Below are 16,555 nucleotides of genomic sequence, written 5' to 3'. Positions count from 1 at the left end.
CCTCACAATTATGATCATATTGGAGCCCACAATTCTCGCACCGACTTTTGCCTTTGCACTATTCTTGCAGATGATTAAAACGGAAAGAGTTGCGACACTGCCTAACTGGAGGAACATAACGATCTACTGGGTAACTCATTCCATAAACAGATACATTTTCAAAGTGAGAATACAAGTTCCTAATTTTGATATTTTTGTAGTGGAACTATTAGAGATTGTTTCTGTCATTCGTCTGGGATTTTTAATTTTGATTGTAGATTGAATTACCAACAGAATTTATTGATCTTAAAGGTCAATATGAACATTTCGGATTACCCACATCTTATTTATAAAAAATGAGGGGATATATGCATAAAGATTGTAACGGTTTAAGAAGGAGGCATATACAAAAGAATTACGTTGGTTTTGAAATCAATTTTGATCCTATACCGTCTATATATATATATATATAACGCAGGGCGGGCGACCAGGACCCGAGGGGTTAAAAGCCTAGGTAGGCCCGAACCCCATTCCTAAAAGGTCCGGGACCTGGCCGGCTCACGAGTCCTGCATAAACCTTTTGGACCTATTCACAAACCCCAGGATTGTGGACCATTTTATCCCGGGGAGTGTTTTGGTTATGTCCTCTCCTTCGAAAGTATCAAATCTTTCCCTAGCATACCTATCGCATTCTGCAAGGTAGTGTCGAGCCGTTTCTTCTTTTGTTTCGCAGAAGCGGCAGAAGGGGTCTGGTAGAGTACCCATTATGAAGAAGTGTCTTCTCAAGGGGCAATGGCCCGTTAGGATACCTATCAGCCTCCTTATTCCCCACCTAGAGTTAGAGAGTAACCATTTCGCTTCTTTAGGTTTGATTTCCTTCAGAAACTCCTTCGATTGCCTGCATCCGGGGGACATATTCCATTCTTTAAGGAATTGTTTCATGCCCCAGCAACTTATACTCTCTTTCGCTGTGCTTAGAGAGTGGGATAATACCGGTTGTGGCCCGACAAACGCAGTATTTGATTCTTCTTTGGCCAGGCTGTCCGCCTCCTCATTGCCATAGTGCCCCTTATGAGCAGGTATCCATATGAGGGTTACCCTATTCTCGTACCTGGTAGTAATTCTATTAATGAGTTCAACGGTTTCCTCTACCAGCCTAGATGTTGATAACTCTTTTTGTAAAGATTTAAGACTGGCCTGACTGTCGGAAAAAATTTTAATATCTTTTCCCTTAATCTTGTTATCCATGAGTGTTCTGCAGCAAACATTGATGGCCCAGACCTCTGCCTGAAAGACCGAGGTGTTATTACCAAGAGGAGAGGAGATGCTGATCCCTAATTTAAGTATATGTATTCCAGCACCGCTTCCCTTGTCCTTAATGAGTGAGCCATCGGTGAAGCAGTCTAGGCTACGATGGTCATCATCTGCCCTATAGTTATAATCACAGGGAGTAACTACCTGAAAGTACTTTTTCCCTAAAGGTGTTTTCACCTTTTTATCACTTACGCCCAGTAGTTGGTTGTTGACCTTACTCAATAAATGTAGAATTTTCGAGTGACCTATATTGTTTCCCTTATGGTTCCAGCTACCTTCGCTGATTAATCTATAGCAGCTGGTTAGTGCTCTAACCTTGACCTCAATGTGTAGAGGTGTAGTGTTAGTTATCACTTCCAAAGCTAGGGTTGGTGTAGTGAGAAATGCTCCCGTCATCATCATACAACCTAGTCTTTGAAATGACCGTGTTAATAGCCCCTTTGTTTTCAAGCCCTTTCCACCATACTAGGGCTGCAAATATCCTATACCGTCTAGTAGCGATCTTATGTAATATTTCGTTGATATATTTCGTTATTTAAATCCCGATGAAAACATTATTTTTTTCCAATTTCATGCATTCTGAAAACATGTCTGGGAGAGTCTTTCCCCCTGCTTGAATTTTACATGGCAAAATAAAATAGTAATTAGATAAGTAGATAAATTAAGTTAAAGTAATTATTCTAAATACTTTGTAAGGAAGGTTGATTTTCTGGATTATTCCAGGTAAACAGCACTATTGTCCGTCATCGGAGGTAAGAACAGAAACACGTCCGCACCTTATCGAATTCACAACACGACTATAGACTACCTTTGTTCGGTTTTTTAGTTTCATTGGTTGATTGATTTATATAAGCTCAACTCCGCTTAATCTCGACATATGGTTTATTTGCCATTTTTCCACAGTCAATTTTCCATCACCTTGTTTGTTCTGCGGTCTTCGCTTTAAATTTCAGGCTAATGTGTCTACTTGTTAAGTTAATTAAACTTCTTCGTGGTTGATTTAGATATTACATTATAGTATGTAATGTAATTTGAGATTTTTATCCTTTTAGCTGTTTAATCCACACTCCTAATGAGCTTTTTAAGCGCTTGAGCTTTTGTAATATGGGTAGAAATGAACCTTTTTTTAACTTATAATGTAGCATAGTACATTTTCGGAGTCTCAATTTATCTGTGGTGTCCGCCTAAGCGCAACCGCAGAAAGTGCGTTTATGCGTTAGCGAAAGGCCACAGTTGAACAAGGAGAAACCGCATTATCGGTTAACATTACACACGAACGTCAGAAAAGCCCATGAGAAAAAGAACGAATTCGTTTTTATATTTTGTTGTTATTTAATTATACTGTTAATTTGCAATCCAACTCACGTTTTATTTGGTCTCGTGGCATGCAAGAATTAAGGACAACATTAAGAAAATAAAGTGATAGTGAGAAAGCACTGGGAATTTCTGGGACAGAGAATCCATCATACGCAGCAAAATTAAGTAAGGCATTTGGGCAAGACATAGCAGAATTGGACATGTAAGATGGCATTTACCTATACCAGTGGTCGGCAAACCGCGGCTCTTTGACTTCTTGGCTGCGTCTCTTTCACTAAATGTTTAGTGCAGACACGGAACGAAAAGTATTACAGGTGCAAGAAATGGGATTGACGCTATTTTTAAAGGGAAATTAATCACGAGATACTTACTTACCATTGTATTATTCATCAGGAAGCACGTGCTCAGACATTGCCTGAAGAATTTGCTCATCAGGTTCAAAGACTTTAGGAACAACAAAGCGACGCTAGCCTTTGTTTAACAAAAAACCTCTGAATGCCACGGTGACATAAATTAATTTTTTGCCCTTTAATATTGATATTGGCAGCTTTGAAGTGCAGTTGCTGAATTTAAAAAATAAAGAATTTTGGAGCTCAAAAGTCGAGCGTCTTCATACCGATTTACAGCTATTGGTGAAAAATAAATGTGAATTAAGTTTACAGCACAAATGGACTGTTTTGAAATATCTGGCGAGGGAAGATGTGTTGATTTTTAACACCTGGATGATGATGATCAACTGAAGAAACTAGCGTTTGTTGTTCTTTCCTTATTTGGGTTTACATATTTATGCGAACAATCATTTTCAAGCATGAACTTTATCAAGAGTAGATTAAGAAATCGGCTTATCGATGAGAACTTGGAATCGTGCCTAAAATTAAAAAGAACATATAAACCTGACTTAATTCTACTTTCCAGAGAAATGCAAGGCCATTGTTCTCATTAGTGGAATATTTGTAGTTTTTTTAAAGATACCTTTTATATTATTTAACTTGTTATATTGTTTAATAAATATTATCTTTATATAAGAATGATACCAAGTTTTATTTAATGTACCGTTAATTAAACTAAGACATATTCAGCAAAGGCAAGGTCGAGAGTGTACTTTTAATTTTAATTATTTCCATAAAAATGTCTACTAAAGCAAAGCTCAAGTTTAAAAAATGGCTCTGAATAAACTTCAGTTTTGTATTTTGTTTATATTTGGCTCTTTTGGATGAAGAGTTTGCCGACCGCTGACCTATACGGTTTGCAAAGATCATATTGACTCCAGAAATATTAGATTGGAGACTAAAGCTTTCCAGCTTTTGGCAATAACGAAGAAGCACACCTAGGTTTTTTCAAACCTACCTGCTCTTAATGATCATATAAAATCTTAAAAGAGAGAAAAGAACGCAGAATATCAGATAGCCAAGCAGCTCTAACAGTACATATCACATTGAAGTCACAACCAAAATAGTCGGTGAATGCATTCAAAATCAACAACCTGATCTAGGGTGCCTAAGTACAAAGGAACTCTGGGCAGAGAAGGATCTGCAACGACCACTTATAGGCCACATAAGATACATATCAGATTGGTCCACACAAAACGAAAAGAGAAATGGATGAACTCTTTAGGTGCCAGGCATACGGGGCACAAGCCAATACTGGCAAACAATTGCTAGAGACATAAAAAAAGGCGATATTCTATATTGGTCCACATCTGAGAAAACACCTAGCCTGGGTATATTCAACGATGACCCCATTTGTAGGTTATGCAATGAAGAGGGTACGAGAAGACACAAAGGCAAAATGTGGATCCGCAAGACCAACTACAGGTCCAAAACCTATAACTGGGACTTAACAAGATCAAACATCCTACTCAGAATGGGTTCACATAAAACAAAGCCCGAAATGGATTAACTTTAGAAGTGGCAGACATAAAAAACACTTAGTTAAAGAATTATTGTCAAAAGTGGAAAACATCTGCAAACAGACAGGGTAAAACTCAGAGAAGTGATAGTGGGTTATATAGAGGTCATTGGAACCTGAGAAAACACAAAATGGGTCTATTTAACATAAACCACTTCTTAGTATCCTCACCATCACCAGTTACTATCATCAGTAAACACGCGTTCGAAGTAAGAATTTCCGCTTCTTTTCATCGTATCCGGTTAATGTATTAAAGTTTACAGAACAGTGGAACGCGGAAGAGCATTCATTGAACCTAATCCGTCCTTTCCATAAATTGTAGTACTGCAGTCTAATGACTGCATTGAGTAACAGCCTTACTACAGTCGTGATTTGAAATCCGACGCAAAGGTGTTCGTGTCGGCTGCGCACTTGCGTCATCCTCTTTTTGGAAGGTTTTCATCACAAATAATACCAAATGAGGCGTTATTAGATGCTGAAGTCACCCATGTGGGTTGATCGTCGGTATATCTGCCAAGCCTAGGTCGGAACATTCTGTCAAGGTTCAACAGGCCAATAAAATCTCAGTCGTGAAATTTAACTGTTTGGTGTATCGATGAATGATTGAGGGTTGCAAATTGAGCCAAGTTACTGATATCATCCGAAATTATAAAATAATAAAGGTTGTCAACTCAATAGCTTTCTCAAAAACTACTCGACGTTGAAAAAACAATGTAAGCAAGCTCGTTTTTAGCTAACTGGAAATTTGACGCTCAATAAAATTCTGGTTTAAGTATATATTTCACGAACGCGTTTATATATTCAAGACTTAATTTATTATTAATTAAAAAATAGCACTGAGAACCAATCTTATGCTAATTTCGTTCTACAAATACGAGGAAACGAATATTTCCGGCTAATCGAGTTTTTGAATAAAGAAAACATATGTGCCTGTTTAACTGGGTTAACATCAAGCCTCCAGAATTCCACTCGACTCTATTTTTTTCTAGAAAAAAATCAATTCAATTTAAGTTTATAAACTTACCTTGAATGGTACATCAATATGTAAAGACGTTACATAACGATTTAAAAATGACATTTCTTTTTAGAAACGTGTTTTTTAATTTTTTGTTAAACAACTGTAGGTTTAGCTCATTGGCATACGAGCACTTGAGGACTTGCCTACTGCCACATTGTCCAACCATCTCTGGATCTATTTTTACAGCTTATTTAGTCTTACTTGTTATCTAAAATAGAAAATGATCCATTTTCCCCTTTCAAAATTAGCATTGCCTTCATCATTTATCAGCAAGTATAGAGTCGCAAAATAAGTCTGTATCGTTTTTTTATGATAAATTCAATAGGTACATTTAATCTGTTCCCTCCCTGAAATCTCAAGTTTTTGTGCAATGAACTCGTCTAATTCATCCTTAACTCTATTCCTTAACACTACCTAAATAAATCCATTTCTTACACTAACCTAACCACTACTTAAACTGACCCATCCTTAGCACTAATCCTGACATAAGTTATCATAAACCGTCACAAACACTAACCCTAACACTACATAACCTAAACCAATCCGTTCTTAACTCTATCCCTAAACCTAAAACTACCTAAACTGGCCCATCCCTAACCCTAATCCTAACATAACCTAACTTATCATAAACCGTCCTCAACACAAACCCTAACCATACATAAGCTATCATAATCTGCATAACCCTAACTCTACCTAATATAATTTATCATTATCCGTCCCTAGCACTAACCCTAATCCTACTTAACCTAAACTAATACATCCCTACTTCTATCCCTAAACGTAAGACTACTTAAACTAACCCATCTCCAATACTAACCCTACCTAACCTAATGTATCATAACATGTCCCTAACACTAACCCTAACCCTAATCCTACTTAACCTAAGTTATAACAACCGCCGTCCCTAACACTAACCTAACCCTACTTAACCTAAACTAATACATCCCTCATTCTATCCCTAAACGTAACACTACTTAAGCAAACCCATCCCTAATAATAATACCAAATTAATCGCATTTAACTCGTCATTGACGCTAACCGTATTTAATTGATGCATACATGTCACATAACTTTTAACGCATAAAACTCTTATGCAGTCTGATGGTTTTCCCTTTGCAGTATTAAAAAAACATTTAATGATAAAAATGTACTGGTTTTTCCTCCATGTTAAATTGGCAAACGCATTGTAAAAATAGAAAAAAGCCCAATATTTTAATTGTGTTGTGAAGAAACCTTTTAGATTCTCTACGTTTAAGGCTACTGATTGAAGTAAATAAAGAGTTGAAATCGCCGATTCGTTCAAAATTTTCTTCGTTTTTCGAATTTTAAAATTTAAATAATATTTATTGTGTGCCTGTCGAGATGGCAATTAGAACAGCGGCCGCAACATTACACAATCACCTTATTTGTTACCCGACTGACACTTTGCCATCTCTTCTCCACTGCGGTTTCGTACTCGGTCGGCGTGCAGTCCGCTTGAGAAAGGCCTGCTCATTGGTCCCTTTCTAGGATTTCTGTTTAAAAAAACTTTTACTTTAAAAATAACATTTAAAAGTTATGTTTGTTTTTCCAGTCCAACGATAAAAATGAAGCCTCATTTGGAGAATTTTAAGCTTAAAATTTGCCTGATCACCCCTTGGAAGAGTGTTTCTAAGACTAACATCCTTCGAGGCAAAACATTTTCTGGCGGAACGTTTAGCAGGATTTCGTTTATCATGCACGACTGGGTTCAACGATCAAAAGACCTTTCCACTTAGGCTTCGAATGCAATCATAGCCGGTGAGTTTTTTAAATTATTTTCTCATTTTTAACGTTAAAAGTAAATATAAATTATTTTTACTTCCTTTTTACCCGCATTGACTTATCAACGTGAAAGAGGCAGGCACGGTCATTCAAAATACTGACCGACTTAAGAAATCAGGTTAAATTTTTTTTAGCAAAAAGCCGAGCTGATATTCGTTTTTCGCACCTAGAACCTCCGTATACAAATTTTTGAGAAAAACAAAAAACCTTCTTTTCTCAAATTTCCTTTTTATTTCCTGAGATTTTGTTTTAATCGAAAATCATACAAATGGTGGTAATTTTGAAACGACTCCATCAAAATAGCTTTCATCCCTATTTATCTCACTTATATTGACTTAAAATTTAAAGTTTATTGACATATGCTGGAAGTAGAAACATTCAGCTTTTCAACGGTTGCAATAGAATGGACATAGGAGAAAATCCAGAGGAATTAAAAAGATTTAATTGGAACATTGCACATCGTAGAAAAATTGACCTCCGGCTGATCCAAAAAATGTACATTTGTTGTTTTCTATAAAAATTGGTATTTAAAAGCTTTTAAGACTGTTTACAACGAATCTGAATTTTGTTTTAAGAATTTTTTTCGCCTATATACTGGAAGCGGTTTTTTTAATTTTCATCCCTATTGATCTCACACAATGGCACAAGATCTAAACTTTGTTAACATAAGCTGAACTAGAAACATTCAGCTTTCAAACAGTTGCAATACCATGGTCACTGGAGAAAATCCCGAGGAGTTATGATTTTTTAAATTGGAACATGGCACATCGTAGAAAAGTTGATCCAGCCCAAAAATGTATATTTTTTGTTTCCTATAAAAATTCATATTTAAAAGCTCTTAATGGTACATAAATCGAAACGGAATTTTTAAAAATATTTTTTGGCCTACTTTACTGGAAGCGACTTTTGGTTCATATTACTTTTTTATCGTTCGTACGAAATCGACCGATAAAATACCTGCACAACAAAGCCAGAAAAATACTTTTCAACAATGTCTAGATTGGCAAACATGCTCGATCACGTGTGAAATATTCTTGGACCCAGTACCACAGAAAAAAAGTTTCGTTAAATTCGGCATTCCCACGTCCGTAGTCTTTCTCTGTCAGCTCAAGATGCATCACGGATCAATATCAATCAATATTTTTCCGGGATGTTAAACATTCTTCAGAAGAAAGACGCCTCTTTGATGCCGACGCTTGACTTTCAAGAGTGCATTCGATTGTTAAAGGATACAAAGTGAGAGCTTTCACTCTCGGATCTAGTAATAAGAACAGTCCACACCCTCATCTTGCCACGGCTACCGACACCTATCAACTTTCGTTTTTTGGTCTTTATCACCCAGCATACGAAATTGTTCCTAGCTACTTCGATTCCCCTGGGCGGTTTTTATGAAATAAAACGTAACAGAGTCTACAAGTTGTTAGTTAATCCATTAGTGCCATGTATTCCGCTTCAGTCGACGATAGAGCTTCGGTCCTTTGCTTTCTGGAATCCCAGGAGATCGGGCCATCTCCAAACATGAAAAAGAATCCCCTTTTTAAATAACGTAGGACACGCTTCTGCCACCCAGTGAGTTTGATCATATGAGTCATTAAATTGTGCGAGGAAACTTACAGAATGGCTAATGTCCGGTCTTGTTGTCGTCGATAGGTACGTGAGTGTACCTATTAGCTCTCTATACGGCAGATTTCCTGCGTACTTCTTCGATTCAGTCCTCTTCGGTTTTACTAGTTTTGTGTAAGTGTCGAGCGGTGTGGATATGATTACACTCTTCCATCCCAAAGCGCCGTGGAAGATGTATATCCCCTTTAATGAAGCCTGTCTCTCGTCCGGTTTCTTTGTTTCTAATGGCTTCATCACTTTGGGACATTATGGTTATGTCATCTATGTATATGATGGTGGTGCTTTTTCTTTTTGGTTACCATTTTGTACAAACAAGGGTCTGCATCGGTAGGCACGGCACCAATGGACTTGAGTATGTGGTTTATTTTACTGTACCACGCACGACCTGCTTGACGAAGTCTGTATAACGATTTCTTAACTTTCTTACGATTTCTTAAGGCAAACGTTGAATTTTTTGTATTGCTGCTAGCATTTTCTTACATTTCATTTTTATCTATATTTCCGTTCGTCGTCGATTAGGATTTTCTGTAATCGATGCATCCTGTCCGGTATCTCCAGATAAATTTCGTCTACCAATTTTCCTTGAACACAAGCTGTTCGCATTGTGTCCATTGACTTTTTGACTAGAGAGACTGTCTCTTTAAAGCTGATTCCGGGTTGTTGTGAGAATCCCCGAACCATGAGTTTTGTCGAATGTGCCATCAGCTTTATACTTGTTTCTAAGCGCTATGCGGCTTCGGATCACTTTATCATCCTTCCTATCTTCAACGATTTCCCACGTATCATTCTTTACTATGGATTTAATTTCATCGGTCATAACCTTCAGCCATTCGTCAGCGTCCGGATAAGGCTCTCAGTTGATTTCGTTCCGGGCCTTCACCTTTCTTGATCATAAGGCTCGCATTTTCCTCATTGTTTCGTGAACTTCTGCTGCGTTTTCATAGTCTTTTAGATCGCTTGGTGATCGTACGAATGAGTCGATCCCATGGGGCTCCTGATCGCTTGTTTCCTCCCCTTGATCAGGAGGGGATTTCGCAGTTGCATTGGGGTTTGGACTCTGTTGCACGAATTTAACATTCCTAATGATCTCTGCTTTATTGTCAACCGGTTTCCAAATGCGATATCCTTTTGAGTGGTCGGAGTATCCAACTAAGATCCCTCCACTGCTTCTCGGTTCCAGCTTTCCTTTTCTTGGTTTGTTGCCCACAAATAGCACTTTAGTTCCAATACATTTAAGTGCTTTGGAGATGGGTCCTTCCCATAGTTCGAACGGTGTTTTTCCTTTCAGACTTTTTGAATGGCACTGATTCCGTATGTAATTCGCCGTGTTGATAGCTTCAGCCCAGAATATGCTTGGCCAGCCGTATTCTAACATGCATCGGACCATATCCAACATTGTTCGGTTTTCGCAAGTTCCATTCTGGTAGGGTTATGGGGAACCGCAAGTCTTCGACTAATCCCCTTTGAATTCAGCAGTTCGTCAAATTCTCGAGTCACGTATTCTCTTCCGTTGTCTGACTGAATACATTTAATAGATGTTCCGGCCTGATTCTCCCTTAGTGCGAATACTTCATGTGCCTTGTTATTACTTCCGATTTTTATCGTATGAATCTGACTTCGCACCATTTCGAGCTGTCGTCGACTCGACGAAGTACCTTGTGTGATTCAAACGGGCATCGGTCCGCACGCATCATGGTGAACAATTTTCAGAATATAGGTTTCAGAAAAACATTTACTTTATCATGCCAACGTTTCGATCTTTATTGAGATCATCTTCCGGGACGCCACAAATTTTCAGAATTTGGAACACGATTGCTTCAAGTGGATGTGATCATATCCATACCTTGTGTTTATTGTGTTTTTGTTTATGGCTTCCAAAGGTCCTTGTAATTCAGGCGTACCATTCGTCTGTGTCATAGTTCCAAGTCGTTGGCTGGGTGTACGGCGAGAGCTGAATTGGTGGCATCTCGAATGAAATACAAGTGCCCGTTACGACCTGCTTTCAGATTCGCGCTTCCTTTCCGTATAGAAGTGTGAAAACGACTTCGTAGCTATTTTCCCTACGGATAGGAGTTTGGTGCGAAGATCGCGTACGTGTTAAGTGCAAAAAGATAACGTGATATTTTTTTATTTTCCAAAGACATCTGCTGTAAACGTTGCTACCCCAGTGTAATCGACTTTCGTCGTGTTATGGTCCGCCAAATTGAGTTCAAGACTCACGTGGTGTTTGCGATCTAAGAAGTCGCCTGCTCGCGTTATTCATGTGGCACGTGGCTCCACTGTCGAGGCAACATGTCTGTTTCGCTGAGTCGCCTATCGAACCTCTTAGCGCGCAGATTACATTTCAGCCCTTCCAGCCGATTCGTTTTGCTAATGACACTCGTTCGCTTTGTGGCCGTATTTTCGGCATCTGTATTGGAACTTTTCTTGTTTATTCTTGTCGTTTTTATGGCTGTTGCCTGGATGGTTTGCGCGTTCCGATGCTCCACCCTTGTTGTTCGAAATCATCGCGTTCTGCGAAGCGTCATTGCGGTTATTATTTCGCGCGGCTCTTTCTTCTAAAATCTTTATTTTCAGGGCTTCCGGGGTGGGTAGATCATCCCGACATTCGACGGCGCACCTAAAATTTTGAATACTCGGCGGGAGACTATACAGCAGCATGATGGTGAGTAAGTCGGAGATTATATCAATGTTCATATACCCGAGTTTGTCGACGGTATTGGAGAAAACATTTAAATGCTTCCGAATATCCGATCCTTCCATCATGCTGTGCAGAATGAGCTGCTTGAGTAATGTCGCTTCTCTTGCTGGCCGTTGTGATTGATTCGAGTACTTCAGTTTCGTCCACACTTCTCGAGACGTTGAGCACCTCTTGATGTGTTTTAATTCGGACGGAGTGATACTTAGTATTATGTCTGACCTTGGCTTTGTGTCTTTCGGCAATTGTTTGACTCTCGCAATATTCGTGATACTCATTATGTTGAGTCCGAGCGACCGCGTGGTCGCAATTCCGATATACGAATGAGGGGAAAAAAAAGTTATTCCGACACCCCCGAATGTTTTGCCCGCTTAAACTCCTAGGCCCATAACCTGTTACCAAGTTTATGTTAATATATACACAGCGGTTAAGTGAATACGTTTCTTCAATACACACTGGACAAAACCGTACAAGAAGTGAAAGGTTCTAGTGGGGACATAAAACGGTTAGGATACCGTTTTGCCATGTGACTGCTCTTGGCGAGAGCGCGCCTAAGTTTGAACAGCACAAATTTCCAACATAAACTATGGATCGAAGCCATTTTTTTTAAAACATCGATATGTTAACGGGCTGTGTACACTATTTTATTTTTTGTGAACACTTTCATGCCATCGATTTTGCGTTTGTTTAGGATTAGGTGTAGAATTAGGTTAAATTAAGGTTAGGGATAGGACCAGGTTAAGTATCAATGTGGGTTCCGATTAAGGTTAGGGACGAGTTAGGTTAGATGGGGGTTAATATATCCAAAGGTATTTCGACGCTCGGCACTCCCTGGCAATTACGCGGTTCTACTTGGGGCTGGATTTGATTCTACAGTTTGTTGAACTTGATCCGGTGCCCTTGTTACTTCTCCGCCAACAAAATTTTCAGGTTAATCCACGTGGTTCACCTAACCAATGCCAACATCCTTAACATAATAAGACGAGAACTTGGAATCATTTTTCTTATTCGTCCGAAAAAGTTGTACTGCCTTCTAATTTCAGCCATTCACACGTTTTCATCTCTCTTACGTCTAGTAAAATTTGCATAAGAATAGATTTTAAAGAAATGAAAGTGGAGAGACGAAACCCACCTGTCTCGACGTCTAACATTCGGCCCTCTTTTATTTCGTTTACCTTCTTAATAACCCTTTACAAAACACTGGGACGTACAGGTCCCATATTACTTCCTGCCAAAAAGTATGATGCTTCATTTGATCTAGTTTCAGAAGGAGCCCATTAGTAAATATTTTGCATTGAATTAACATGTGTTTGTATTATAATGATAAAAATGTAAAGGGGCTATCAAACAGAAACCCAAATTAAAAACTTGCACATTTTCTTCGCTTCACGAAAAAATATTTAATTGTGGATATGTAACTCAATACGTGATTAACCTCCTTAACCTAGCCTAACTCGACCGTAGCAATAATTCTAATTTTAACCCTACCTAACCTAACCTAACCCGCCCCTAACTCAAATCTAACCCAACCCAAGTGCCATCCACGGTAACGCAAAATCTATGACACGAAAATGCTCAGGCAAATAAAATTGTGTATCTAGCCCAAAAACATATTAATGTTAAAATAATGTTAGCGAAATTGTCAAAAGGGTTCCCGCTTTTCGGACCACTCTCATAACTTAACCTAACGTGTCTCTAACCCTAACCAAACTAACCCCTTCATAACACTGACCCGTCCCTAACTCTAACCGAACCAATTTATAACTACCACTTAACCCAACCCCTATAACCCTTTCCCGTAATACAAAATAGATAACGCGAAAATCCTCAGGCAAATAATCTTGTGTATCTAGCCCAAATTCATGTTGAAATAATGTTCGCAAAATTGTCACAACGGTTCCCGCTTTTGTGACCATTCCTTACACTAACCCTACCATAACCTAACCTACCTAACCTAACATAACCTTAGCCTACCGCTAATCCTAACCCCACTTAACCTAATCAAACGCGAAATCGATGAAGGAAAAATTATCATGCAAAAATAATGTATCCAGCCAAAAAACATATTCATATTCAAGTAATGTTTGTTGTCACAGCATTTTCCGCTGTCACAGCGTTCGACCCCATCCCTCATCTCTATCTAAACTAACCAATCCCTAACCCTACACCAGCCTAACCTAGCTTGTCATTAATGCTAACCCTAATATAACTTAACTTAGCCTATCATTAGCACTAAACCTAGCCCTACTTCTACGAACACTAACCCTAACATAAAGTAACCTAATCTAACATAACCCGCCCTCAACCCTAACCCAACCCGTACTTTAACCTTACTTACTTAACGCGCATTGATGATGCATAAACAAATTGTGTATTCATTCAAAAAGCACATCACAGCGTTTCCCGTTTTCGTCAACCGAACCATCTGTAGCAGCAAAAAAACTCGAGACTCTCGGTCCCGGTTTTCTGTCCACGGAAATATTAAAGGAGCTTCATGAGATTGTTCTTTCCACTCCCACCATATAGTCCAACCTTGATCCTCCGAATTGTATTTTGCTTTGATCCATAAACCTCATTCCCAACCTTAATCCTATCTAAACTAAAACATCCCTAACCCTAACACCCTAATTTTTTTATTGCCGGAGCCTACCAATCGGCCCGTTTCGCGTTTCCTTATCCCGTGTGTCCCTTTTAATACGCCAAAGCAGAATACTCCCATGAAGCTGTGAAGAAGGTATTAAACGTTTTTCTTTTGTCCGGGTACCTCGCGTTATATAACTGGGCACTGGCTTTATCCTTCATTTTGTCCACGGGCTCTTTCGTTTTTTGGATTGCATCCACTTGGAGTTTCACCCTCTCGGATCGACAATACCAGCTCCGGCAATTCCTCACCCATGCCGTCGTCATACTTCTCGAGAATTACAAATAAACTCTCTCTTCCTTTGGACTTCCCGTACGTTTTTTCTCTCACTAGAACGCCAAAACGGCTCAGTCATCGGATCGATTGGAATTTAACCACTAATATTGTCAAAAGAATAGCCGCAATGAAAAATATAATGGCGGATTCAAAGGACTCTGGAGAAAAGGGCAAACAAGTAAAAATTGTGTCCATACTCAACCACATAGAACGAAATGCCGAAACGTGCTCTGACAGACAAAACCGGCGAGGATCTGCCCTTCGAGGATGATCGGAGTCGATCAAGCAACATTGTATCTATTTAACCGGTCACGCCGCTGACAACAAGCCGAGAAGCGTTGCCTTCACAGCTCGACTCTTTTTCCTTTTTTTTCCCCTCACAAACCTTGCAGGCAAATCGAAACGACTGAAGACTTTCTTGAAAGAGGGCGAAGCTTCTCGGACCATTCACACTTAATTTTCATGGGAATAAAAAGAAGTGAAATCACAGTATGAGTCCGGAGAACTCGCAAGTTTTCCCTATGTTTTCTTTTCTTCTACAAGGATGGACTGCGTCAAATGTTTGATAAACTGAGTTCCTCAAACTTCCTGATGATTATAAAGTTGTTGTTTTTTTTGTCTAGTTTCACATTGAATACTGTGTGTTAATAACGGTGATGACAAAAGTAGTGTGTTTTTACTACTGTTCGTCATAATTCGATAACATAACAATTAACAAGAAATATAACTTCCCTGTCGGAATGTGACTCAAAACGATTATCGGCCTGGACAGTGTCCTATGACAATCCACCCCCGCCGAAAGAAGCCTACTTCCGAAAAAATTTTAGTCTCAGTCTAGTGATCGGTTGTCCTCTTTATCTTCTCACCAGGCCTTGTTCTGTGACCAATTTTATGGATTAAACGAAAAACAGCCTGTTCCTAGTAAAAGCAACATTAAAAAATTAAGCCCTGCGACATCTCCATCCATTTATTTTTAGGACTGGTATATCTATTTTAACAAAATTGAAAACACTTACAGCGGGATAGAATGAGTTTTGTGTTTTCTTTAATACGTTTATTACATTATTAAAAAGTAGATGACCGCGCCGACGGAGCGATTAGGTCGTCGGACACATATTTACATACCCTAGCGGTTCTGGGTTCGAATCTCGCCCCTTGAAATTTTATTTACTATTAATTTGAAGAAAAAAAATTGTAAAGTGGTTCTTACCACACCTTCAAGACACCTTACCTGAACGTTAAGCCCTGTGGCTTAACATTCTGGATCAATCCGAGCCATGCTTCGAAACAAGAAATAATTCGGATGATCAAGGTCTGGGGTAAACGGTGGGGATGGAAGGAATTCGAGCAAATGAAAATCTTCTTATTTTTCCTTGGTCCGACGGGAAGTGTTTGACAAAAGTGGGAAAGAATGTGACAATTTCTCGAACAGTCTGTTAACATGAATGTTTTTGGGATGGATACAAATTTTTTGCGTGATCATGTTTACATCATCGTTTTTGCGATATGTCGAGAGAGGGTTAGGGACGGGTTTTGTACGGTTACGATTAATGTTAGGCATTGGTTAGTTTAGGAAGGTTCAGGGTTATGGATGAAAATAACAAATAATCTGGAGTATCAACCATTGTGTACGGGGGTAGTGGAGGGAATTAAATCCCATGAAGATTCTGGGGTCTTCCGACTTTTTAGTAAATAGAAAATTGTGTGACCGAGTGCTATCTTGCTGCGACAGAAGTTTTCGATTAACCAAATCGGGAAGAAGTGTGTTGGGGTTTTGGAGGAGGGTTGAGGATGAGTAGGCTATGTGAGGATAGACAAGGTTAAGGTTACTATTCTTGCCGGGTAGGGTTATGGACAATATGTATTTTTGGGTTGGATACACTAGTTTGATCGACCATTTTCGCGTCATAGATTTCGCGTTAGGTTATGTAAGGTTATGGTTGAGGTTAGGGTTAAAGGCATGTTAGGTTATGTAGTT

General features: G+C 39.0%; 1 protein-coding gene across 1 annotated transcript in view; it reads right to left on the bottom strand.

The window, feature by feature from the left end:
- The window catches only part of LOC106666859 (uncharacterized protein K02A2.6-like), a 32,228-nt gene extending 23,032 nt beyond the window's left edge, over positions 1-9,196 (bottom strand). Inside the window, exon 1 of the mRNA XM_014394343.1 lies at positions 8,954-9,196. Coding sequence (XP_014249829.1) covers positions 8,954-9,196 — 243 coding nt within the window. The remainder of the gene's footprint in view (positions 1-8,953) is intronic.
- Positions 9,197-16,555: the final 7,359 nt, after the last annotated feature.

The sequence above is a fragment of the Cimex lectularius genome, unplaced genomic scaffold, assembly GCF_000648675.2.
Source record: "Cimex lectularius strain Harlan isolate CLEC.00 unplaced genomic scaffold, Clec_2.1 scaffold21, whole genome shotgun sequence".
Taxonomy (NCBI): Eukaryota; Metazoa; Arthropoda; class Insecta; order Hemiptera; family Cimicidae; genus Cimex; species Cimex lectularius.
This window is presented reverse-complemented; position numbering and strand designations above follow the sequence as displayed.